At 41.1% G+C, this 24877-nt stretch overlaps 1 protein-coding gene across 1 annotated transcript; it reads left to right on the top strand.

Annotated features, from left to right (window-relative positions):
- The first annotated feature begins 195 nt into the window (after nt 1-195).
- On the top strand, nt 196-24000 carry DTL (denticleless E3 ubiquitin protein ligase homolog). Its single transcript, XM_032684354.1, has 15 exons — nt 196-227; nt 364-489; nt 1395-1493; nt 1815-1876; nt 1968-2088; nt 2562-2627; nt 3798-3913; nt 4586-4659; nt 5592-5695; nt 6673-6777; nt 8609-8721; nt 12350-12439; nt 14199-14337; nt 18083-18945; nt 20400-24000. Exons 2-15 carry the CDS (start codon nt 453-455, stop codon nt 20487-20489), a joined length of 2079 nt encoding a protein of 692 aa, XP_032540245.1. The 5' UTR covers nt 196-227; nt 364-452; the 3' UTR covers nt 20490-24000.
- The last annotated feature ends 877 nt before the right edge of the window (nt 24001-24877 follow it).

Genomic DNA, 24877 nt, shown 5'->3' with positions numbered 1-24877 from the left:
CGGCCGCGGGAAAGGGCAGCCCGGAAGCCCCGCCCCCCGCGCCTCCAACTCCCAATCAGACGAGGAGGGCGCGGCGCCTCGCGCTCCCCACCGGCCAATGAGGGCGCGCCGCGGGCTTGGCGGGCCGGTCGTTTTGGCGGGAGTTGTATTGGCGCGCACCGGCCGTGTCCGCGCGGCCATGCTGTGCCGCGCGCTGCTCCGCCGCGCCGCCGCCGCCACCACCGACCGTGGGTACCGCGGCACGACCGCTCCTCATCCTGACCTGCCCCCGCACCCCTCCACAGCCCCTGCGGCGGCCTCGGGGCTCCTGGCGCCCGAGCCGGCCGTGTCTGGTGCGCTTACGGTCCGTCTGTCCCGTTGCAGGTCGTTCCCCGCCGCTTCCCCTGCATCATCTCCTAGATGGCTACCAGTGCAGCCAGGAGGATGACCACCTGTCTTATGGGGAAACGGGGATGCCGGTCCCTCCTTTCGGCTGCACCTTTTCTACAGGTAAAGTCACCTTCTGAAAACCCTTTTGGAGGCCAGGGTGTGGGCACTGCTGTCAGGTTTTTTTTGTTGTTCCTGTTTGATTTTGTCTCATGATTTGTTTTCAGACTTTTCTTGTTTTAAGGTGAGCTGGTAACAGTGTACTTGTTTCTAGATGTGATATACACTGGATAGTGGTGCTCCTATATATACTGATGGAAAGTATTTCCTTAAAGAAGCAACTACAAAGCATTTATTTTAATACCTCTTTGTTTCAGCTGTGTCTATTTCAAGGTATGTCCTCTTGGTGACAGTGCGAGGCTACATAGGTGAAAAACTGGGCTTTGTTCAAAATAGATAAAAGATGTAACAGCATGGAGAACAGTTTTTAGAAACCAAAGATGGATGCATGGTGGATGCATGTCACCAGGCTGATAACACACAGCATTTCTCCCCAGTGAGCACATACTGAGTGGAGTAAACATGGAGGCTCCCGGATCTTTAGGGCAAAACTCTTTCATTCTTAGTACTCTAGTTTCAACGTGAGCTCTTACATTTTTCCAAGGCAGCTTCCTGCTTTTCCAACTCAGATCATGAAAACTACTGGAGGCTGTAGATGATACATAGCATAGACAGAGAAAACTATAACTAGAGAACGATTATAACTGGTGAAAGAGGCCACTATCTCAAAAGTTGCTCCTGGAGCCATTTGGTTGCCCATGTACAGTTACTCCTGAAGGGAACGTCTAGCAAAAATGCTTGCCAATATTTCTGCATTTTGAATACTTCAGTTACTATGTAAATACTGTTTATTTTGCAGTTATCTATTTACTGTGTACTCTATTTAAAGAGTCTGTATCCCTTCACAAAGAACAGGGGTATGAGTATGAATTAGCTACATAATATATTATGTTTCAATTTATTTTCAGCACCGAATTGGGAGCATGTACTAGCAGTTGCAAATGAAGAAGGATTTGTTAGACTCTATGATACTGAAGCTCAAGCTACCAGGAAACTCGTCTTTAAAGGTAAATGTTGAGTAGAAGGTAATCTTCATTTGGTATTACAAGTATGGGATTTACTGGAATCAAAGTAAGCTTTTTGCAAGTCATTAAAATATTAGGCAGTATTTAAATCCTTTCACATTCTTTGTTGAGTCTTCTTAACAGAGTAGGAGCATGAATATGCTCTTACAACAGCAGTAGTAGGTGAATTGTTCTGTGTTGTTTCTCATGCCTAAGCAAACTGTTGACAAGATTTCTGATTTCAATGTCTGATGTCCCTTAGTCTTCTGCAAAATATTGTGCTTCAATGCACTGAACTAACCTTGACTTTTGTTTTCCTGTTAGAATGGCAGGCTCACTCAAATGCTGTATTTGACCTTGCCTGGGTACCAGGGGAACACAGGATTGTAAGTAGTCTTTTGCCTTCTAACTTTATTTTTAATGCTTCGGCACCTGTGTACAGAAAAAGACTAAAGCTTTTTATTTTTGCTTCTGAAGGTCACTGCTTCAGGAGATCAGACAGCCAAGGTGTGGGATGTGAGAGCCGGCGAGCTTCTTGGCATATGCAAAGGTCACCAGTGTAGCCTCAAGTCAGTTGCTTTTTCTAGATTTGAGAAAGGTAAATGATGATATTCCCTATTTGTTCCTCTTTCTCTCTGGCAAAGTACTTCAAAGGCTAAAAAAGGGCTTTGGAAACTACAGGTACAGGATATCACAGGCTGACTGACAAGGGACCCAGCCAGAGAAGCAGAACTAACTTGCTGGAACTTGATGGTGTCGTGATGCTAACATCTGCACTTTTCTGATCTTGAGCAAAGTTAAGATAGAATATCTACTTCCATACATAAATGTGTGAATATGCTTTTCATAAGTAGATTTCTCTAGAGTATTAGGAAAAAAAAAAAGGAATAGGAAAAGTAAGAAAACTAGTCAAAAAGTATGGCAAAACAATGGCCTGGTTTTCGTATTTCTAGGACTGGTATCCCAAGTGTTGAGGCAGAAGAGCCAGAGTGCACAGATGTCATTGTACTGGATTCAGTTAATTAAATTAACACTTTTGGAAACTAATAGCACTCTTTTTCTCCCTCTCAGCTGTCTTCTGTACTGGAGGCAGAGATGGAAACATCATGGTTTGGGATACCAGATGCAACAAGAAAGGTAAATGAACTTGCAGATATGTATGAAAAAAACTGAGTATCTCATGTGAAAGTACTGCTCAGAGTTACTTGTTGGACTAATGCTTTTGATTACAATATAGGCAAAACTTCAGTAAAAGGGAAGGATTGTCACATAACTACTGCTTTAGTACCGTAAAGAGATGGAATAGGTATCTCTTCTATGTATAATGCATTTTTCCACTTTGTAACAGTCTCAGGTTTGCGGCACGATACACATGCTGGCTTGATAATATCCTGTGTGTTGGTAAGGAGATGAGGGGGTACAGAATACATCCCTGTTAGGACAGCACAAAAAACAGATGAGCTGGGAGAGTCTGCTTAGGTCAGAGCCATCTGGAGGGATGAAGAAAAGCTGGAAAGGCTTCTGCCAGAGAGGGAAAGAAGGCAAGAAGTGCAGAAACAAAGGAGCTTGTGAGTGCTGGCAGCAACTGAATATATTGTGGGAAGACCTACTGTAAATGCAAGGGTGAGCTCGTTCTGCTCCTCTCTGTTTACTGGAGCTTCTCCTTCCCCAGTCAGGTTATACCCTTATGTTTTTTCCCAGTTTCCTGCTCTGTCAGAGCAGCTTCCTTGCCTGCACTGCCAGAACATGTCTTGATCTTCCATCTGTCCCAGATTCCCTGGCTCTTCAAATGGACAAGTGGGGGAAAAGAGAGACTCCACATGATTGAAGTGGAACATGTAGGGGAAAAAAAAGTAAGAAAGTTGCATTACTCTAGTAAAGCAGTAAGTTTCATAAAGTGAGAAGTAGCAGACAAAAGACTAAATAGAAAATTATAAAATAGAGTGGAAAAGCACTGCGAGGACAATTCTGCTTGGAATGAGTTGAATGCTCCAGACCAGGATGCATGCTGAAAACCAAACCAGGGGGTAATGATTTCTAAAGGCAGCCTGCTCAGTTTTAGTTTCAGTGTCCATGCTACACTGACCTCTGTAATTTTTTGCATTATATGTTCCTGGTGCTTACTGTGTTCTCATCAGTTTCATATATAACTAACAATTTTTGTTTTCAATTTTTGATTTTAAAGGTTTGTCTCAGCCACCTCTTAGGACTAATCCCAAGCTGATGCCTGTTTTATTAAAGTGATAAATTGCATGGAAAGGGAAATTGCATGGAAACTATTAATTGAGATGCCTTTGTTTCTTTCAGATGGATTTTACAGGCAGGTGAAACAAATCAGTGGTGCACACAACATGGCTGACAAGCAGACTCCTTCCAAACCTAAGAAGAAGAGGCAGAACTTAAAAGGACTTGCTCCCTTGGTGGTAGGTATCTGGGGAACAAACAAAACGTAAGCCTCTCTTCTGGGGACACTGTTATGCATAGAAGTCTTCCTAAGTAAACATAGCGAGAAATATGTGGCTTGTATGTGGTAAATGCTTCCATTTATCTTTGCAGAAGTAGGTTTTTGTGTCATGGTCACTTGCTGTGGCTAATTTTAGATTTTGTTTAGTTGTCTAACAACCCATGTGCCATCAAAGCCAACTTTGTGCAAATGCTGTGTGAAAATACATCTTTTCTTCCCAGAGAGGAAAGGAATAGCCAGCATTTTGAAGGGGAGGAAATGGGGAGGGTTGTAATATTTTTTTTTTTTCTGTGTTTTTCCCCCCCTAATGTGACCCGACAAATTACTGCCTTATTGGAATAAGACCTGGTAATATTTAATCTATTAAACTTTGCGATAAAGGCAGCTCTCTTATCTCTGACCTGAAAGGTATAACCTCAAACTGCTGCCCAGACGCTCACCGCTCAGTGGCAATTTCCCTGGTGGGAGTGTTTGAAGGATTGTTGTGTCCTAAACGACATCTGGTATTTCCAGGTTCTCCTGCGTGGCCAGAAGGAGGAGGTTTTCTCAGTATTCACTTGGCCTTGAACTAAGCAGCAAGATCTTGCTGACCTTAAAAGAAAATAAAGATCTTTTTTCTTTTCTTCTTAAGGATTTCCAGCAGAGTGTAACTGTGGTGCTGCTTCAGGACGAGCACACTCTTATCTCTGCAGGAGCTGTTGATGGGTAAGGAGGGGGGATGCTTCCTTGTCTGTGTACTCTTCTTAGTGGCATAAAAAGATTAGGGGATTTTTTTTCTAAGATCACTCAGTGCACAAGGCTAGAGCTATTGCTAGGTAGAATCAACAGCTACACTGTCAGTTTGCATTGGCAAAGCTGAATGCTGCTTTACTTCCTTACTGGAGATTGCAGCAGTGGACAAATTGTGCATATATGGTAAATGCTCGTTTTGGTGTCCTTGGTATGAGGCAGAATTAGAGCAATTCTTATCTTTCTCTCTTGGACTTCTGAGACCACACACAGACTATTGTTATACAGCTGTTTTGTGATGTGAGTGGGTGGTTGGTGCCTGGATATGTGTAGGCGTGCTTGAGAAAATGTTGCCTTGAGTTACAAAAGATGCGTTCTTTTAGGTGCCAGATCCATTGCAACATCTTGGAGCTCAAGCAAACTGTCTCATTGATAAGCATGGAAATTACCCTCTTGGATCAAATTCTTTAGCAGGTTCCATGTGCTCAAAGCCTTTCTGGGGCAGATAACATTGACTTTTCCGCTCATGACAGAGGCTTGGTCCCCAAGAGCGAGGGAAAAAGGGAAAGACTTAATTTTTAAAACTACAGACTAAAACTACTTCTCACAAATGTCAGAATTAAAAGGCATCCTTGTATTACCTTTTCCTAGTTGAAGAAAGTTGGCTTGCAGGCTCTTGTTTTACCTTGTGTTAGTTACAGAAGGCAGTGCTGCCTCCTCGTCCATATCCAGCAGAGCGCTTGTTTTGCTTTCAGCACATCTCTGCGCTGCTTCTGCTCAGTTCTTGTCTCCTTAGCACTGGACACTCCTCAGGAATGAGCAACCTGATTTCCTGTGCTCTTAGAAGGCCCAGTCAGCATTTCAAGAGAAATTTTGAAGTTGGAGACACTCGTGCTTTTCTATTTCAGTGTGATCAAAGTATGGGACTTGCGTAAGAACTACGCTGCTTACCGTCAGGAGCCGGTGCCCTGCAAGTCTTTTTGCTACCCTGGAACCAGTACTCGCAAACTTGGTAAGTTATTGGAGATGCATTTGTTGAAGTGGAAAGTGAATTGAAGAAGTACTGACAGTGACATCTCTTATCTTTTAAGCCAGTTATTGATCAGACTGGCAAACTCCGCGGAGTATTTTGATTGCCAATACCAAATTTTCAAGTTTAAGAATGAAAGTGCCCCACTTTTATATTGCACCAATGATAAAAACTTGCAAAGTCTTCAGTAGTACATTTTCATAAATGGAGATAAGGGAATAAGTTATTCCTTGATAAGGAATTTAGCTAATCTTTTTCATACATGAGTAAAATTCAAATTGAACTGCTTTCTTTGCATTATATCTTCCAAAGACAACAGACCGGACTGGGTTTTTACATTATCACTGTCCAGAGTCAAACTATTCTTGAAGCTGCTTGTTATAAAAAGGATAGCACACCTGTACATGTTTCTCTGTCTTCTTTGTATCTTTAGTGCCTTACAATGCTCTGATACCACACAGTAGTTCCTGATGATTTGTCTAATCAACTGTCTTGATGTGCTAATGGTCAGTGTCAGTCCCGAGGACATGAGGGAAATCCTCGAAGAGCTGGTTGTGAAATAATTTGCCTGCAGGGAAAGATTTTTCTTGAATCTGAATCACTAGGAAATCAGAGGATAGCTTATTGTATCAAAGCACAAGGGTTTCCATTTATTTTTCATCTCTGCTTCTACAATTGGTTGTTCCTGTTATCTCTTTGAAACCATCAAATAAATCACTGGCCTGCTCTGAAGGTGTGATTCCTTTCTAAATACCACCCTGAATTGTTATGAGAATATGTAGATGTTATTCTAGAAACTTTCCTTCTTCAGCAAGTGCTCTGTCAAACATACACACTTTACAATGACAATCTCATACATGTTAGAAATCCTTTCCAAATTTCACTCTCTGAGCATTTCTTTGAGAACTCCTGTTTTCCAAATTTTTTTTCTTACAAAGAACTTCTCTCTTTGTCTATAGGATATTCTAGCCTAGTTTTGGATTCCACTGGTACTAATCTGTTTGCTAACTGCACTGATGACAGTATCTACATGTTCAATATGACAAGTTTAAAGACCACTCCAGGTAAGCATATCTGTGGAAATAGCTGCAAAAAATAGATATTACAGAGCATACAAAGGCAAGTCTGTCCCTCTGACTTAGAGAGACAGAGATCAGGTTCAACACTTAGGAAACCTATTCCATGCTTTTATCTCTAAAGCTGTATGGGAGAGATTCATATTTTGTGTTAAGCCATCCACACAAAATTAACAACACAAAAACTTTTATGAGTGCAGATACTGGTTCACCCAGAGACTGAAGGTAGTTTGCATGTTGGCTGTAGTTCCCTGGTGAGGAATGGCCAGTGTCCAGCTGCTACCCACCTGAAGCAAGTTTGAATCTTCTGCTTACTGGCTGTCATAGGTTTCTCAGAGTCTTAGATATGAATCTACATAAAATGATCACCCGATACATTGTATTTGGGTATTTTAAGGTGCCTTTTAAATTTAACTTCTACCACAGTTCCTGGGAGGAAGGATCTCCAGCATTTTTAGATTCCTTCAGCTCTACAGCTGTGACCTTTACATGCACAAGATTGCCCACAGCCTTTGATACACTAAGCTGCTTTGTCATAGGCCAGTGACTGCTTTTCAGAAAGTGGCAAAACTTGTTAGATGCATTCCAACCAGACACATGACGTATTTTCCATTGCCTTTTCTCAGTCTCTCAGTTATCTGAAATTAAATGAACAGTGTATCCTTCTGTCTGCTCTTCAGGAAGGCGGTCTGGTGGGTGGGAATGCTTCCAGAGTGGAGAAGTGGTGCAACTAGTAAATATTAATAGCTTGGTTGTTGAGGTTAACCCCGGGTGCCACTGCCAAGATGTGGAAATGGCCTCACTGGCTTGTTCCCTCACGGGAGCAGGCTCTCACCGAAGCACTCCTCAGCCTCCTCACACAGCTCTTGCCTTCTCTGTGCAGCCAATTAAACCCAGGGAGCAATCTCCATTCATCCAGCTGGATGGAACACGTGCAGCCTCTCGGTGTGCAGTGGTTCCCACAGAGGGCAGCGCCTGCCCGCAGGTTGTGCCTCTCTCCGCCCTCGCCAGCTTTAATCACTGTTCCAACTGCTTTTATCCAGTACTGAAGCAGCTTTATTTTGCAGAGGGGGACGTCAGAAAATCCTCACTGTAACAGGACTTGCTGCCTGGTTTAGGAGGGGATTTGCTGTCTGGTAACTGCTGCACTGAGAGATCTGTGGGCAAAAAAATTATGGAATTTTTCAAAGACTGCCAAAGGCAGCCATGTGTCCTCTGGTCTGTGGGTTGTCTCCTCCATGAGAACTACTACTAAAAGAAGGCTGGAGGAGGGAGTACCAGCCCCACCTGGTGCTACACTGGGAAATTTACCCTTCCTGCCCCAGTGAGAGGACAGGACATGGTGTGGCTAAGTGTTCTAGATCCACACTGGGGTCTTGTGCCAGCTGCCGGCTCTGAAGGTCCTCCCAGTAGGGGGAATGTCAGCAATTTGCCACCTACGTGGAAGAAGGCACTTACTGTGACGGCCCTTGTTGATGTAACTGGACTGGTGATGGCGGCGGAGGGAGGAAGAGACAAGGACCCTGAACCAGAGTAGTGAGGCAGCCCAAGTGATGTCTGAGTCTGCTTGTGATCCAGGTCAAGCTAAAGCTTTAATTAAACTGCCACTGCTTTGTTTGGGAAGCCTGAAGGGCTCCAGCATAATAAAAACTTCCTGCCACAGGAGCCCCAGAGCAAGGGAGCAATGCGACCACTTTCTCCAAAGGATTCGTGGCTAGGCAGGAAAAGCCTGTAAGATCAGCACTCCTTGTGCAACTGACTCCAGGGCTGTGCATTGAGTGGGGATTTTATTCATCTTTTTTTAATTTTCTCTTCACAGTGGCTGTTTTCAGTGGGCACCAAAATTCAACCTTCTACATCAAATCCAGCACCAGCCCAGACGACCAGTTCCTGGTCAGTGGTTCAAGTGACTGCAACGCATACATCTGGAAGGTGAGGCAATTGGGTGAGACCCAAGCATGCAGCCTGGAGCTGCTCTTGCTTTTCATGTTCACGGAGGACACTCCTTGCCTCCCAGTCCTCCTCAAAGCAGCATGGGGTTAGCCCTGGCATGTTGTGCCCAGAGTGTGTATGTTGCTGTCAAGGCTCGATGTAACTGTTTAATGTAAAACAGAGGTGGCCTGCTGCCATCAGTACATCTCTCATTGCTGCTGCTTATTGCAAGTTGCTGTTCTTAATCTGTTTTAATGGGCATTAAAATCCTTTTTCAATCCCTTTGATACAGCCAGCTATGACAAGTGGACAGACAGTTCTTGTTTCATATTTAACAATAGAACTCATTAGCAGAAACCTAAAAGTTTAATTGTTTTAAAGGGCACTTTTCCCCCCCCACTTCCCCTTTTTCCAGGTCTTGCTTCAGACATAGCTTTTTCTTATGCTTAATTTACAGTAGTTAAACCCTTCATATTGCAGCAAGTGCTCAGCCAGAGCCTTCAGCAAAATTCCAAACCACTCTCTGACAGCTGAGAGGCTTTGTCACTTGACATCTTGCACTGACGTGTAGGAAATACAAATGTCACCAAGATAATAGCAGGGACCTCAGAATAAGGCACGCTTCGAGTTCTGTTCTCCATACTGGACACCCATATGGGAACAGAGTAGACTTCTTATAGAAGCGGAATAGACAGAAACCACAGGTGACTGCCTATTTCAGGTTTGGGGTAATTTTTAGGGAATGTTGACTTGTTTACCCATTTTACAATGAGTTTGAAAGTAAAATACAAATCTTACAGAGCAGAAGGTCAGCCTGCTGAGATTGCAGTTTGAGCATATAGCCTCTTTGATTAGAAGAACATTTGTAAGCAGCTGGGTTGCTTACTCATTAGGAGCAGGAGGGTGGTAGCATGACTATTCCTATGCCAAGTGGGGTAATTTTAACCTTCCTCATGTTCTAGTGCAAGTTCAGCAAAAATACCTGTGCAAACTTGAGTTGCACGTTCTGCATTCAAGTGTTTTGATACTTTCTTGGAACACACATTGGGACACAGTTGAGAGTATTCAAGGATGTCATTACATCTCAAAATTTAAGCATTTAAGCACATTTAAAATGCATTAATATACAGAAGGCTTCTGTTGCTGTCGCATATGAGTGACAGATCATATTATATATTTATAAAATTAATTGTCAGATGATTACTTTTATTTTAATCTCATAGCCATGTCGGAAAGTGGGACTTCCAGCAAAGTTGTCTCTTTCAAGATCTGTCCTATCCGAGGCTTCTTAATGTAAATGTTGATAGATTTTACTGACTCTGAAACATACATATCTTTTCATGGGATGAGGACTTATTTTGCTGTGAAAAAAACATGGTTAGATATTACATGTGCAATTAACAGGTAATGTTAGAAGGAACTTAATGAAGAGGGCTAGCTTTCCAGATCTAGAGAGGGATGAAAGGCAGAGGCCTTGTCCACTCAAATTATTTCTTTGAGAAACTTTTGCAGCAGTGCTAAGTTTGTGTTTGGGTGAGCAATTCAGAAAGAACACTGTGGGTAGAAGTTATTGCTGACGAGGATGCTATTTCAGTCTATTTTCATATATAAATCACTTCCAGGCAATGAACACTTGCTTTATTGTGTTGGGTTTGGTTTTTGTAAATTACAAGTTCATTGATTAATGAACTGACTCTTGAACAATCATAAGATTTTAAAAGCAAAGAGCAGAGGTTTTTCTGCAAAGATGGTACCTAGCTGAGATACCTTCCTGGTAATAATACAATACCATTTATAGATGTGTACTTTCATTGTTCTCTCCATCCTTTGATACAGATCACTCCAAGGTGATCAACTTATGCTTTAGTCTGTCTCAGAACTGGAATGTACGTGCTTCTGTATCATGGTGCATAAAACTAGATATGCCATTTTATGCTGAATCTTGAAGATGGATATAACAACTGTTTCAGTGAGTAGAGTAACTAAAAAAAGTCTCATTTCCTTGGCTTCTCTTTTTAACTTTTCTGCAATAGGTCTCACTTCCCCAACAATATCCTGTCAAATCAGACAAAAAAAGCAGCATGTGCTGTGGCTAATCCTGACTTGACATGCGCAAACTGACCAACTGTCTTCTGCCAAACCCAGTGGACACAGCTATAACTATGCGTCCTTCTTCACTTCACAATAATGTATCTTGGGGATAGTTGGTTAATTTACACTAGTATAGCATAAAACCACTGCATCCCAAAAAGGGTAATTGTCTTACTCTGCATTCCTTTCAGTGATCAGTGGCTACTGGACAGCTGCTGTGGCTGTTATGAGTGTATAGCAAGACTGCTATTAAATGTAAGTGAAGGTGTTCTCTGCACCAGGGTATCCTGTTCTTTGTTCCCTACATAGGGATTTCATTTCCATGGTATTACATGTTTTAGCAGAGAAGAGAATACTCTGACCAAGGCATTTAGTGGCTATTTAGTCAAGTGATTGTCTCTACTATGCCAGGGAAAAAAAGTGTCCTATTAAGATGAACCTCTTTGTATCAGAACAACTTCTAAGATCTGAAGCTGGATATTCAACTGCAGTTTTGCAGGCTTTTGTTGGAGGTGATCCGCAAGAGAAAAATTTGTGTGTAACTCAAAAGCCTTTCCCGACGTCTTGCATCTTCCTTTGAAACCTATGTATGTATGTCATGTCTACTCCTTTTCCCACACAGTAAAGGATCTGTTCATTCACTTAGTCATTTATTCAAATCCCTTGATAAATCCCCCTTAAAATGTCACATCAATGATGGTGACTCATAGCTCCAGAAAGGATTGCCTGCTGAAAGCAAGGAAAACTTGGATAGAATCTCTGTGATTGTGTAGGGGGGTGTGTGTATGCATGTGTGTTTTCTTCTTTGGGCCACTTTAATACTGGCTTCAGCTCTGTCTGTTACTTACAGGAGCTGTAGTCAAAGATAAGTAGCAATACTGTAGAACAGGAGAAAGTTTGTTTGGTTTTGTTTTTGTTTTTTTTTATTGAAGAGTGTAAGAGAAATGGAGATCAGTTGAATGAGCAAAATTTAGAGAGCTTTTTTATGAACCCTTAAGAAGATCTCTGGAGCAACTGGTTGGCTGGAGGAGGCACAGTCACACAAATGCTAGTGCAAAGCCAGTGAAGGTTCATCTGTAGAATTTTGTTTGTGGCAGTTTCATTTTATTATTAATCCATTGACCTGTGATTGGGAATGTATTTGCCTGTCCTGATTCAAATTATGAGCTTCCCAAAATTTAAGCATCTTACATAGAACAAGTAGAGGTACTTAATACCTTAAAATACTTGTGTTGTGTTTTGGGCTGACAACTCTGGAGGCAGAAATCCTGTGTGTAGCAGGAATTGAACAAGTGTTTCCAGGCAAGTCAGTACATCTCAGTGCTGACCAGCTGCTTCACCTCTAGAAATGCAACATGAACTGATTCTTAGGGCTCTGTCAGTTGTTGCATCATGATGACAGCCGGAGTGCGTTTGATTTATGCATTTCATACAGGGAAGATGGAAAGTATTTACATGCTTCACAGGTGGTCTTAGAGATGTATATTAGGCTGCATGCCTTCTGACTGTATACTTGTTTTTCTATGGAATTTTTAAGGTTTCTGAGCCCAGCCTTCCTCCATGGATACTCCTCGGTCACTCTCAAGAAGTTACCTCCATTGCTTGGTGTCCTTCAGACTACACTAAGGTTTGTTTCCTGGAAAATGGTCTTTCCCATGAAACAATACATGTGATGTGGCAACATCTGCTTTCAAAGTTGCAGCAGCATTTGTTTATTTGGGAGAAAATTTTCAGTCAATAACTTTTAAAAATGTTCATTTTGTGGGACAGTAATACAAGCTTGTCATATGACTACAACGTATCAGAGCTTTTTTATTATTTTCAAATAATTTAGGCTATTTGAAAACTCCTAGAAAATTGCAAATCAACAAAGACCTCTCCTAGTGAGAGGTTATGATACTACCTATAAGAGACAAAACTGAAATCCTTTAATCAGGGCTTTTGTAAGCCAAAAGCTTGTTTTGTTGTTCCATTTTTTCATCTTGCTTTCCTTCTGACCATTGATACATCTGCTAGTCTTGTACAGAGTGGCAAGAAGTTTTGAATGCCCTTTAAAAAACATATGGACTCTTTTCATTGTGACCTTTTTTCAAAATCTGAGCTGTTTTTATGACAAAAAAACCTACAGTGAAATTGGGTCAGTAATTATGCACCAGGTATTACAAAAAGGAAAACAACTGCAGTAGGAGGTCAGTTCAAATGTTCGGCCTAGCTCAAAACGAGAAGTAACCCTGAAAAGTCCTGGAGAGTGTTGTAGTAATAGCCAGAGTTTCTTTCATCCTACAGTGTTAAGCCAGTCAGTCACTTTTCCTACCTTGCATGGCAGCACCAGGTCTTCAGAAAAGCATTGCAATGTAGGGGGGTGGAAATCCTGCAGGCAAATGTGGAATTGTTCTGGTTGCGTAGGATGCACAATACGAGAACAGGCATTTTAGATGAAATCTGTGATCTAGAGATAGCCCAGCATCCTGATCATGATGTGTTGGAAAGGCAGACCAATTCAGCCTTTAAAATCATTGTTCACACTGGTGAAATAGTCAGCCATTGTTCAGATGCCAAAGCATGAATTGGAAAATGTGGTGCTAAGACAGGTCAGGAAGCTGCTTGGAGTGATTTGAGAGGCAAAGTTGCTTTCTGCAGGGACAACATTGGTGTGACAAAGGTCAGAGTAGAGTCACTTTCCCATTCAGATTACTGTGAACTTTCACCACAGCATTTCCTTTTACTTTCTGCTGATTCCCGATTGAGTCACCAGCTAATCTGTCTAAAGAGAGCCATAAAATGTGGGCTAGATTGGTCCTACTGCTTCTTCATTTGAGATTGCACAGATCCTTTTGGAGAGCGTGGTGCTGCAGCAGGAATCTAGACCAATGTTTCTAGAAGAGTCGGTTTCTCTGCCAGATACTCCTGACATCTGACTCGGAAGAGATAGCGCTTAAGGCCAGGGCAACAACCTTCCAGTGTCACCTTCTCAGCTGCAAATGTTTGTCCTCGAGCAGAAGAGGTCCTGAGCAACAGACACAGAATGAGGTGCATGTGCAAAAACCAGCATGGCTGCTTTTGTCTTCTGAGTGATTGAAAACTCAAAATGTGCCATGACTCTTCCCGAGCAGAGCACTTCAAGGCAAACTATTGATGGTGACTGAGATTTCTCTAGCAGAAAGATACAAATGCGGCAGCCTTGTCTGTTTTAAAGCAAATCCTGCTCTCTAGTATGCTAATGAAACAGAGCTATTTTCTTTGTTTTATGGTCAAATCTTGTGTCCCCTCAACCAGGCTTCAACATTGTTCATATTGGCATGGTGTATCAGACATAGCTGTTGTAGTTCACAGTCATCTATAGGATGTGCCCTGGATACCCTAATATAAACCAATTTATACCATAGATTGCCACGTGCTCTGATGACAACACTGTGAGGATTTGGCGCTTACGACGTCTTCGTGAGGAGGAGAAATCAGCATCCAGAAAAATCAATTTGGTGGGCTGGGTCACTCAGAAAAAAACAGAAGAACAGCATGGAGCAGGTAAGGCCCCTGAGCTATTTTGCTCTGCAGCGTGGCTTCTGAGTTTTGGCTGTTTTCTCTACCAACAAAAGCCTTTGGCTTATCTTATTATTCTTCTGGGTTTTTTTTTTTTCATATTAGGCAATAATTCATATAACCAGACAAACACTTCTACTTGTAAATACTTCTGCCATCAACAAGACAAGCTGGCTGAAAGAGCTTACAAGTATGGCCTAGTTTGTATGACCAGACCACAAGGCAAATATTCATTGATACAGTTTCTCAGGCAGCCAGATCTTCAGTGGGTTTCAACAGGGTTCAATAATTGAACAGCCAAAGGAGATGTCACTGTAGCAACAAGTCACACCTTTTTTTTTAGTATCAATTAATATCAGAGAGCAGTAAGATCATATGCTTTTTCCATTTTACCCAGGAAAGGCGTGACAGTACACATACAGCCTTGGAACTCTGAACTGTTTCCTCCTGCCCACTAGTTCAATTGTGCACAGATTTCTTTGCTGCAGATACTGGTATTGTATCTCTTCAGCTTCAGTCGGTGGTACTGACTGTATACAGGCTGATGCTGTGTAGTGAAAAGTACTTAAAAATACAATCATGATGTGATTCTAGTGTTTCATAATTAATCAGTTCATCTATCCACATGTTAAGGCTAGTGAACAAATGCAGTACCTTTCCTCAAAGCCTAGGCAATCAGGCAAGCTATGCAGCATGCTCTCACAGCTAGCAAATGTATCTGGGCTCTGTAGAGAAAGTAGTCACCAGGTAGGTGGTACCCTAGACCAGAAGAATGGAATCCTGGATCTTAATACTACTTTGATTTGTCTGAAACCTGCATTTTATTGCAGTAGAGTAGGTGAAAGGAAAATAACCACCCTCCCTCCAAAGTGAAATAAGATGAAGTTCTCTGTAGAGTAGCTCTGAAACTAAGAATACAATAGCTTCCCAGCAGCTGCTGGTGTGACTTCCTGCATTCCAGCTATCTTTTCTAGCCACCCTCCAAATGAATTTCAGCTTGGCTATCACAAATAAAGGCTGAAGGTCTTCAAATCCCACTGATGGGATAGCATTACCTCTAACCTTTTGCCAGTGAGTAACAAGTCTAGCAGGAAGTTTGCAGGACAATAGGAGGGAGAGTGCCAGGTCTGCTTCATAGCTGGTAAATGGTTTGTGTGTGCACACACTCTGTTTCAGAGAAGGCTCAAAAATCTCTTTGTGTAATAGTTTCAGCAAGAGAGGTAAGCATAAGTCTAGTCCAGAAGCATGGAACCTAAAGTACTTGTACACTAAAACTTTACAAGTCAGCTTTGGCAATTATACTAGAAAAATGACTTATTTCTCCTTGCTCTTGCTGCATTAAAGTAACTCAGGAGGGAAGAGGAAACAGAGACACTGCAAACACAACAACAGGCTTCCTGCTGACCTTGGCTCCTGAACACAAAGCACGTGCTGTTAGAATATGGGAGTTATCTGCAGAGACTGATTCAGAGCTGGCAAGCAAAGTACTATTTCAGACCTGCTGGAATGAATCTAGGTAGTTCCCCACCCATTTCTGTGGAACAAATTGTGAGGATGAGGGTGGATATTGACTGTTGACCTATATCGTCAAATGTAGCAAGCAGAGTTTCCTTTGCTTTGGCAAATACTTCTGTGGTTTCTCTAAGGTGTACTACTTTCTCTATATTTTTGAGTACCCAAATTTCTGGAGCACACCTGTACATGGACAATTTGGAGATTATCAATCTGGAGATTGATAATATCCCTCTAGGAGATTTGTGGCAGAGAACGTAGGAAATATCTGAAATAACCTGCTTTGGTGAGATGCAGATTGACTGCAGGTATTTACAGTATTGTACTATGTGTAGTGGCAGCATAAGTGGAACCAGCTTGAACCTGGCTTAGTAGAAGCCTGAATCATGCACGCAGTCTGGGAAAGAAAAGCCTGATCTTTGTATTCTTTATCTCAAATTTGTGTTTACTTCTTGCCATGGCACTAATCCAATTCCCAGGGTAGCTCTTTTTCCATTATCCAGCATGCCCAAAGCATAGCTTTCAGACTGGTTTGGGATTGAAAATGCTCGTATCCAACTAGTCATGCAATATTTCTGCTATATGAATTTGTAATGGTCATTATGGATCAAGAGTTGCTGAGCTTGCTACTTTCTTCTGCCTCTAGGAGCTTAGATTTTTGAATGCAACTAATTCCCCATTTGAGTTATTATTGTCTTGTAAGTGCTCATTAAAGTAAAGGTTAAGAGAAACAATCTTAGCAGTTACTTTCTCTTAGTCCAGATTGAAGCAAGTTGTTACAAAGTAGCATATTTTATCAGGAAAGGAGCCTTTAACTCTGTTCTGGATGTTAAAGTTATTTGTACTGGGATCCTTTAATGTGGGATCCTTTAATATGGGATCCTATTTAATTTTGCTCTGATGCAGCACTACTTGTATTTTGGATACTAGCTAATACAGTGAAAGGAAGGATCAAAAGAGGCTTAGTATGGTATATGGTGTATATATATCAAAGAGTCGCTCACTGAACATGTTATTTGTGAGACAGCCCAGCACCGTAAAGAAAATGGCAGGTTATTCACACTAGACTTCTCGTTGTTCTAATGAAGTGCTTTATAGCACAGTGCAAATGCTGCATAAGAGGAGTTCAGTCTGGTATACGGGAAATGTTTAGTGCCCTTGTGCTCAGCAGTGGAAGAGCATAAAGTAACTAAGGCACTATGCTGTTTAATTTCACTGTAAGTTAGATGAATGAGAAAGCAGGCATCTAACAAACCCACTAATGTGTTCTCTGTTGGAGTGGGCTGGAAATAAAAAGACCAAAACCAAAATTTAAAGAATCCCCTCTAATATTGCTGCAGACCAAGATGTTTGCTTTATATGATTCACACTATTGCTATTGAGGTCCTTATGGCCCTATCTATGACTACTGTTTTAAGAAGCTGGATGTTCAGAACTTCTTTTTTACAAGCAGAGGTGTTTACATCTTGGCTAACCATCTCAAAAGCCACTGTGAAATATCTGTTTGGGTATCATTTGTTTCAAAGAAATAACTTACTGCAGTGACAGATTTTATTTCCTTTGGAATTTAAGTCCTTGTTCATGAGGTGAAGAATTTCTCACATTTCCCTTGGTGTGGTAAATAACTACCATGTCCATATTAATATAGCATTGCAGAAAATCCTCCAGCAAAAAGACAAGAAAATGAAAGTTCTCACACTTCTAACATTTTTAAAATATGCAACTATTAACATCTGACTAGGTGCATTATTCATATAGTAGGGCATCATAGTGTAAGGCTTCCTTGGTATTGTAATTAGCTGTAGGACCTGCTTACAGTACCTTTGTCCCTCAACTCAGTTATGCAGCAGTTAAAGATGGCAGTGCAGGTGGAAACCACCGTTTCCGGACCAAATTAGTGCAAGGCTCCAACAAAGCTTGGAAGGTCTGTTTTGTCTGTTCGTTTTGGCTGTAGCTCGTGTAAGAGTACTTATTACAGAAGGGATAGATGTCAAACATTGCAGAAATGTACTGTATTATACTTACCAATATGATGTAGAATTTTATATTCTAGCTGAAATTAGAGGGTTTTATACAATTTCATAGTTAAAAATGGTGTGTCTGAGGTGCAGGGTCAGCACTGAATTCATCTCCTAGTTGGAAGGGGGCTTTATAACAGGACTGTCTTTAATCTGCTGTTCTGCATTCCTCATCAGACTGCTTATTTCTCCCTTATCAGGACAGCCAACCAGCCCACAGAATACTCCTGCCAAGGCCTTCACAGTGGGCAGTGCATGTATTTCCTCACCACGTCCAGCTGCCTGTGCTCCCATTTATTCTGGAGACCTTCCGCTGTCAACAAACACTCCGACGGCTGCTCTCAAATCCCAGACGGCCACAGCTTCCACTCCAGCCAAGCAGACTGAAGCCAGCCCATGTGCGTCTCCCAAAGTGATCCCTTCCTCCAAAATGTCCATTAAACGCTGGGTTACAAGGACTCCGTGCTCTTCTCCTCCAGAAGTGGGGAAAAAGGCTCCTTCTCCTAGAAAAGCCCTGGCAGAAGTCACCCAAGGTCTCCTGGAAGCTGCCTGCCCTCCTAAAGCACCACACACGCAGTTCGAAAAGCGTGCCAAGAGAAGGCTTGACTGCAGCAAGGAGGATGATGTGGGGCACAAGTGTCTGCAGGCCTGTAGCTGTGTGACTGAACTGGACCATGCAGCTAAGAAATCCAAACTGAATTTATGTCACTTCATTGCAGACCAAAAAGCTTGTGATGAAGACTGTCTCAGCCAGGCTGACTTGGGTAATGACTGCGAAGGCTCCAGCCACAGCCCAAAAGAACCTTCCTTTTCTGGAAGCTGTATTAATCCATCAGGTGTTCAAACTTCCCTCCATCTTTTCAGATCCCCGTGTGGGAAAGGCACTGAGGTAGTAGATAAAGAGAATAGTTCTCCTGAAAGAAGAAATTGGCTGTCTGCTCTGGGAGAGAAGCTACGAATTGGCAGACCTGGCAGCCAGAGCATGTCAGACAGCTCCCCGTCATCTTGCAGTCCTGTTGCCAAAAGACAAGAGTCTGTGGCAGTGGCCACTTCACCGAAAACTGTAAGTAGGGCATTCAGCAACAACTGTCATGAAAGAAGTTATCCCTAGTTGTCACTCCTCCCTTGTTTGTTCTCTCTTCTTTGGACACTCAAAGAATTATCTGATCCCTTTGACTATGGACAAAAGGGATGATTTCTGGCCTAATAAACCAGGTGCATTAATGCTGTTATCTACTAATTCCCTCCATACAGGAACCAAATTTTTAGGATAGTGGTATCCCTATTTTAAAGGGACTTAGGGCACACAGGAGCTCAGAGATCCTTGCAGTCCCTTGGTAGATGTTTGAAGAATGTCTCCATCATCTTGAACACAGCTCTAAGAGGCACAATAATGACATCACCTTCCCTGGCAGATCTGCTATATATGTGTCCACAGTCACATCTGCCTGTTTGTGTTACTGGAAAGCCACTTTTAGCATCAGAGGAAAGAGCTAAATTCTAGCTCAGGTAGCAAAAGAATTTATTACCCGTGTTATAACTGTGGGGTTAAATAATGCCTTCAGTTTCTTCAATGGAAAACTAGAAAACAAAGGAAAGAAATCAAGAGAGGGCAGGATTTGACCTACATAATCCTGCTTTTGATGTATGGGAAGCCTTGCACGAAACTCATCCTAGGATCTGAAATGAAAGTTAAGCTTGAGGTCGGCTTGAGGTTTTAATGTACGAACTAGGAAATTATAATTATATTTTTCTAAAACAGACCAAACTTGGCTCGTCTTGGTGACTTTGAGTTATATTTTGGTAAATGTCAGGTAAATTTTCAGTCATCAAATTTTAGTTCTACTCTCAATTGAATATCTAGAAGAATATTGATGCTAGAAGTTAAGGCTTATTTTGGTATCTCATTTCTTACCTGACTTCACCTTTTCCAACACTTTTATCAGGTATGACATGGTTAAGCCACTACTCCTTAAGTTATTCCTAGCAACTGGACTCTTCATATTGTGGCTGTACCAAGTCTTGGTTATGGGAAACCTACAACTACTTGTGCTTTATGCTGTACGTGTTTAAACACAAGACAGAAAGTTTTGCTCTAGAGAGAGATTACTATATAGGATAATTACCTTTCCTGCCCAGTATGCTCTAGTTCAGATTTTGGGATTCTCCTGTGTTGTGCTCACAGCCTGAGGAGGTGCTTGGAGTACCTAGCAGCATTCACTGAATTTCCTGTATCTTGGAAATCTGCAGCTCTCTTATCTGCTGTAGGGAAGCTGAAACTGCAGCTGGACTGCATTTCTCATGGCAGTAGGACAACCCTAGGATTTAGACAGTGTTTCCTGTAGGTAGTGTCTTACCTGTGAGACAGATTGTAGCAAAGAACCTTTCATTTACTAACTTAGTTGGGAAGCTGAACAAACTGGAGCAATGATGGAGGGGAGACTTTGAGACTCCTGCAGCATATGAATGTTAACCTAGAAATGTTTCATGTTGTTTTTTGTTTCTGTTTCTTGCTAGGCTGCAACCACTTCAGTTTCCATGAGGAAGATCTGCACATACTTCCACAGAAAGCCACAGAATGAAGGAGCATGTGGCGGTTGCACCTGATGGATGTTGACACTGAGGTATCAAGACCAGACTTAACAACGCCAAAAACGATGCACTGGGATTACACAATTTGTTGTCAGACATTCATAGACTTGAAGTTTTAGTCTTCCTGTTTTTAAAACTGTTAACAGTTGAAGTCAGCTGAATGTGTAAAATGTACACAATACTTACTAATGGTCTCTTACTGACTTCAGATATGTAATTTTTTAATAAACAGTGTTTTTTACATGGCAACTGTTATAGTCCAAAGACAGTAACAGCTCTGCTGTTTATTGTTGACAGGCACATATAGCTTGGCAGTTTGTTACTAATCTACTGTTGAAATTGCCTATACTTAAGAATAGCGTGTAAATCATTACACCCTCCTGAAAAGTAAGTGTTGAAATGTATGTAGGGAAACTTACTGGCAGTAGATCTGAGCGTTTTCATGCTGAATGGCATTTCTAGTTATTCCTCTAGTACTGCAATGACTGCCTGCTTCCAGCAGGGATATTAGGAATGTGTTAGTTAAATCTAAAAGACTTTAAACACCCCATGTCCATCTGATGGTGTCTGTAGTCTAAGAAGAGACAAAGTATAATCAAGTATGTAATGCCTGTACTCGCCTTGCTATCCCCTTTCTTCTCCCACTCTGGAAACTACTGTATTTACCTACTTAGCTTCCTCTTGAACCATTAGCACTACAGCTCTTGATACCAATAGTTTATCTGAAATAAGATACTGGCAAGATGTGTTAGAAAAATTAGCTTGATGTATCCTAACTAGACATCCCATAACAGCCCATTGCTCAGTCAGCTCTTACAGATTCAAACTGTAGCAAAGGCATTGTAACTGCTTATAACATAACTTCATAACAGTTGCATAATACAGTAGTTATAAAATAATGCTTTGTAAATTGGGGAGGGGCAATTGACATTTTAGAAAGCACTTGAGAGAGTTTACATATTAATATTAAATGCTTTACCATTGTAAGTCATCCCTGATGCTGAAATGAGATCACTGTCCTGCTGGTTAATGACACTTAACTCCTCAGCCATGCTTTTCCCAAGGGTAGCTGGTAGAAGATCCTTAGGTTGGAGCATTTACTCTGTGTTCTGGTGTAATAGTTCCTATGAACTTCAAAACAAGGCAAAACCTCGGAATCCCTAGTAATTTTTTTTTACTGCAGAAGAATTGGGGTATTTCAAGGGAATATGATCCAACTACCTTGTGTTTTCCACCTCAGATTTTCATGCCTACTTTACAGTAATATTAAATAGTGTAGTAGCTGCAAGCGATCAGGAGACATGCTGGTTTGTGTTTTACGTTGTAGATTGTATTTTGCAAGGAAATAAATGACTTGAGAGCAAATGGCTTTTGTGAAAGGTCTGTTACAGCTAGAAAGTGAAAGTAAATGTGTAGTGGGCTTTTTTAAAAAAAAAAAAAAGTAGTTATTATCAAGTTACATCTTTTGGCAGAAGCACTCAAGTACAAATAGGGGCCAGAACAACTTTTCCTTGTTTACTGAATAACAAGCCACCATCTTGTGAAAGGTAATGTAGTGCTTCAGGGATTTTTTTTATAGTTCTTGTAAAAAAATGGATTTTTAAAAAGTGATTATCTGAATATATCTAGTATCTTAGGCAAAACAAGAGTATAAAAAAATCCACTGGCTTAACTTTAACCTACTTCTGGATGTTAAAGTAGATGGAAGTAGTAGAAACATAACCTAAAATAAGTAGGTTTGGTATTTAATTCTGTCTTAATTTTAATTATTAGGGCAGCTGTGTAGGGTACAACTTCCCTTGCCTAAACCAGGTTTTCATGCAGGATTCTTCCATGCAGTTTGTAAATAACAGATTGCAGAATAAAGAGATGTGAACCCTATTGAAGTACATGAGAGTCATCAGACACTACAACAATAGGATTTCATGTTTCTCCATTCTTTCATAATATTTTCCTTCTCCAGAAATGTTTTGCAGCCAAACCATTATCTCCTGTATCTCATAAATAGCTGTCTAGAGATGATTTACACTAATGGGTTACCACTTGCATGAATAATATTCTGTGGGTATGTGAGATTTTCTCCTTTCAAATAGTACCTGTTTAGCGGAACAACTTGTTTTATGGACCACCAGGCATTTTTCTTTTTTCCTTTTAGGCTGATGTCAGCCTGGTTGAGAGTCTAGCAGAATTAACTGAAACATGTTTTCTATGTCCAGCTGCCTTGATCTTATTGTGATAAAATCAAATTGCAAAAGCATAGAAAAATTGCTGATACAAGTATGCCAAGTGGTTCAAGGTAACCAGTACTGTCTTTATCTGAGAAGCTTGATTAACTAAGCATTCAAGGAACTGAGTTCTTGTTTTGAGTCAGCAAGCTATACCTCTTAATTTTTCTTTCCTTCTAAAGGATTTACAGAAACTCTGACCTCCATGTTTTATAATCAAATTAAGCCTTTAAAGGTATTATTCTCAAATCCTATGTCTGTATGTAAATCCCACCGTTTTTAGGTTTTTCTATGCAGATGATAGTGCTTTCTGTTGTTTTGTCTCTGTCCTCAGTGCTTACCCTCTGCTGAGTGGAATTTAGGACTAACCACACCAGTTAATGCTGGTGCTATTTCCAACAGTCGTTATTACTGCTTTGTTGGAAGTTATGCCTCTCACTGCTCAGCTCTGAGCAGTCAGCCAGCTTAGTTCAATAGCAGCTGGAGCAAACCTAGCTTGCACAACTGAAGAGGCAATCCCAGGATCTGTACAGATGCACAACCAGCAAGCCTTGGTAAGCATTTCTTCTGGTAACAGCACTGACTTAAGAGTCCCTTGAGGAAGCTAACCTCAAAAAAAACTCTTAAATTTAATTGCCTCAGTTCCCTGACTCAGCAGCTAATTATACTGAAGCCGTTGAGGGTACAGAAGTGAGAATGTGTGGACAACTTTGCCACCATGGGACTGTTCTGTCAGACTATCTCTTGATGTGTAGAGTTGGTCACTTCTTGTCGGTCAGAAAGTGCTTAAGTCTTCCTCTGGCACCGTTGTATCTGCAGCCACTGAACGTGGCTGAAATCTCCAGTATGGACCATCTTACCTTTGAGTGTCCACACCACCTTGTAAACTGCTTAACTACTGAGGTTACAGAAAAACACACTTTTGTGGCATTGAAAAGTGTTCTAGTTGCTATCTGTATGTGGCATATAATTTCTTAAGTTTTGTTTAGAAATAGATGCTTTTCAGCCGGGGATTTGCCAAAAGCATTTGGTAGCTGGGTATTCAAGAGGTTCCTCGAGGTCAAATATTGAGTGTTTCGTCACCAATACTTGTTTGGCAGTAAATGGGAAATAGCATTCATCTTCAGGTCCATTACAATCAAATTTCATTCTTTCCCTCCTGAAGCTGATGTAAAGTTTTCCAAGTGAGTGGAAATTATCACTTTCTCTACACAGAAAAACAGAACCTTAAGGTTCACAGTTTTTCCTCTCTCTGATTTATGTATGGCCCAGTCTACAATAAATAAAATACATCCTACTACTCTAGAGTGTCCATGTGTTGTCCTTCAAAGAACAGCTTTGCCCATAACAAAGTGCTCTCCATCTGCACCACACAAAATGCCAAATACAATGCAAAGCAAGGATGAGGAGAAAGCAAACATGAAAGAGACCATATGTACTTTCTTTTAAAATACCTTAAAACATTTCATGCCAATTGTTTTATAGAATAATGCACAGTTGCTATGAGGACAGCATGAACCCAGAAGGGCAAAAGCAAAATTATAATCAAAGATAATCTTTCATTTTTAAGCCTCAATCTGAATTATATATTCTTCTACCTGGCATAGCTAACTTTCCATCCTAATTTGTGCATTACAGAAAAATTCCAAGGACTAAAAGTACAGCTAGATAAAAACAGGAAGACCCATTATTCCAGTCTTGTGCAACTAGACAAAGACTCACAGATCAGAAAGCATTATGTATAATGGAGTCCAAATACCCTCTTAATTTTTCAATATGGTATCTTTAACTCTGCTTAAGGTACAGCAGTTCTTATTTTTGAGGTTGTTCAGTCTTGATTCAAAGGCTTTGCGTGATTACGTGTACATTATAATCATACATAAATTATTTTAGTGTTGAGATACTGTGATGACTTTTTGAATTTGTTTAGCTTTGCCTTTTACCCCTTTGCTCAGATTACTCACTTTTTGATCTGGGTTAAAGATATTTCTGCTACTTTAGATCTAATTTGTAGAAAACCCAAACATGAGACAAGTGCTTCTTGTTATCCTCTTTCACAAGCTAAGGAGATCCTACATACAAAACCCAAAATATTTTTCAAGCTTGAGTAAAACAGCTAAAGAAGTGCTTCATTCCTTCATATTAAGGTGCTATAGCAGTAGCTCCACTTATATGAAC

The sequence above is a fragment of the Chiroxiphia lanceolata genome, chromosome 3, assembly GCF_009829145.1.
Source record: "Chiroxiphia lanceolata isolate bChiLan1 chromosome 3, bChiLan1.pri, whole genome shotgun sequence".
In the NCBI taxonomy this organism is placed as follows: domain Eukaryota; kingdom Metazoa; phylum Chordata; class Aves; order Passeriformes; family Pipridae; genus Chiroxiphia; species Chiroxiphia lanceolata.
This window is presented reverse-complemented; position numbering and strand designations above follow the sequence as displayed.

What these genes read in the sequence shown, in the direction of transcription:
- DTL (XM_032684354.1), top strand. Translation starts at nt 453, where the DNA reads ATGCCGGTCCCTCCTTTCGGCTGCACCTTTTCTACAG. An exon ending in TTTTTCTAGATTTGAGAAAG is followed by an intron (nt 2,089 to 2,561) that starts GTAAATGATGAT and finishes TCTCCCTCTCAG; the next exon opens with CTGTCTTCTGTACTGGAGGC. An exon ending in AAGGACTTGCTCCCTTGGTG is followed by an intron (nt 3,914 to 4,585) that starts GTAGGTATCTGG and finishes TTTCTTCTTAAG; the next exon opens with GATTTCCAGCAGAGTGTAAC.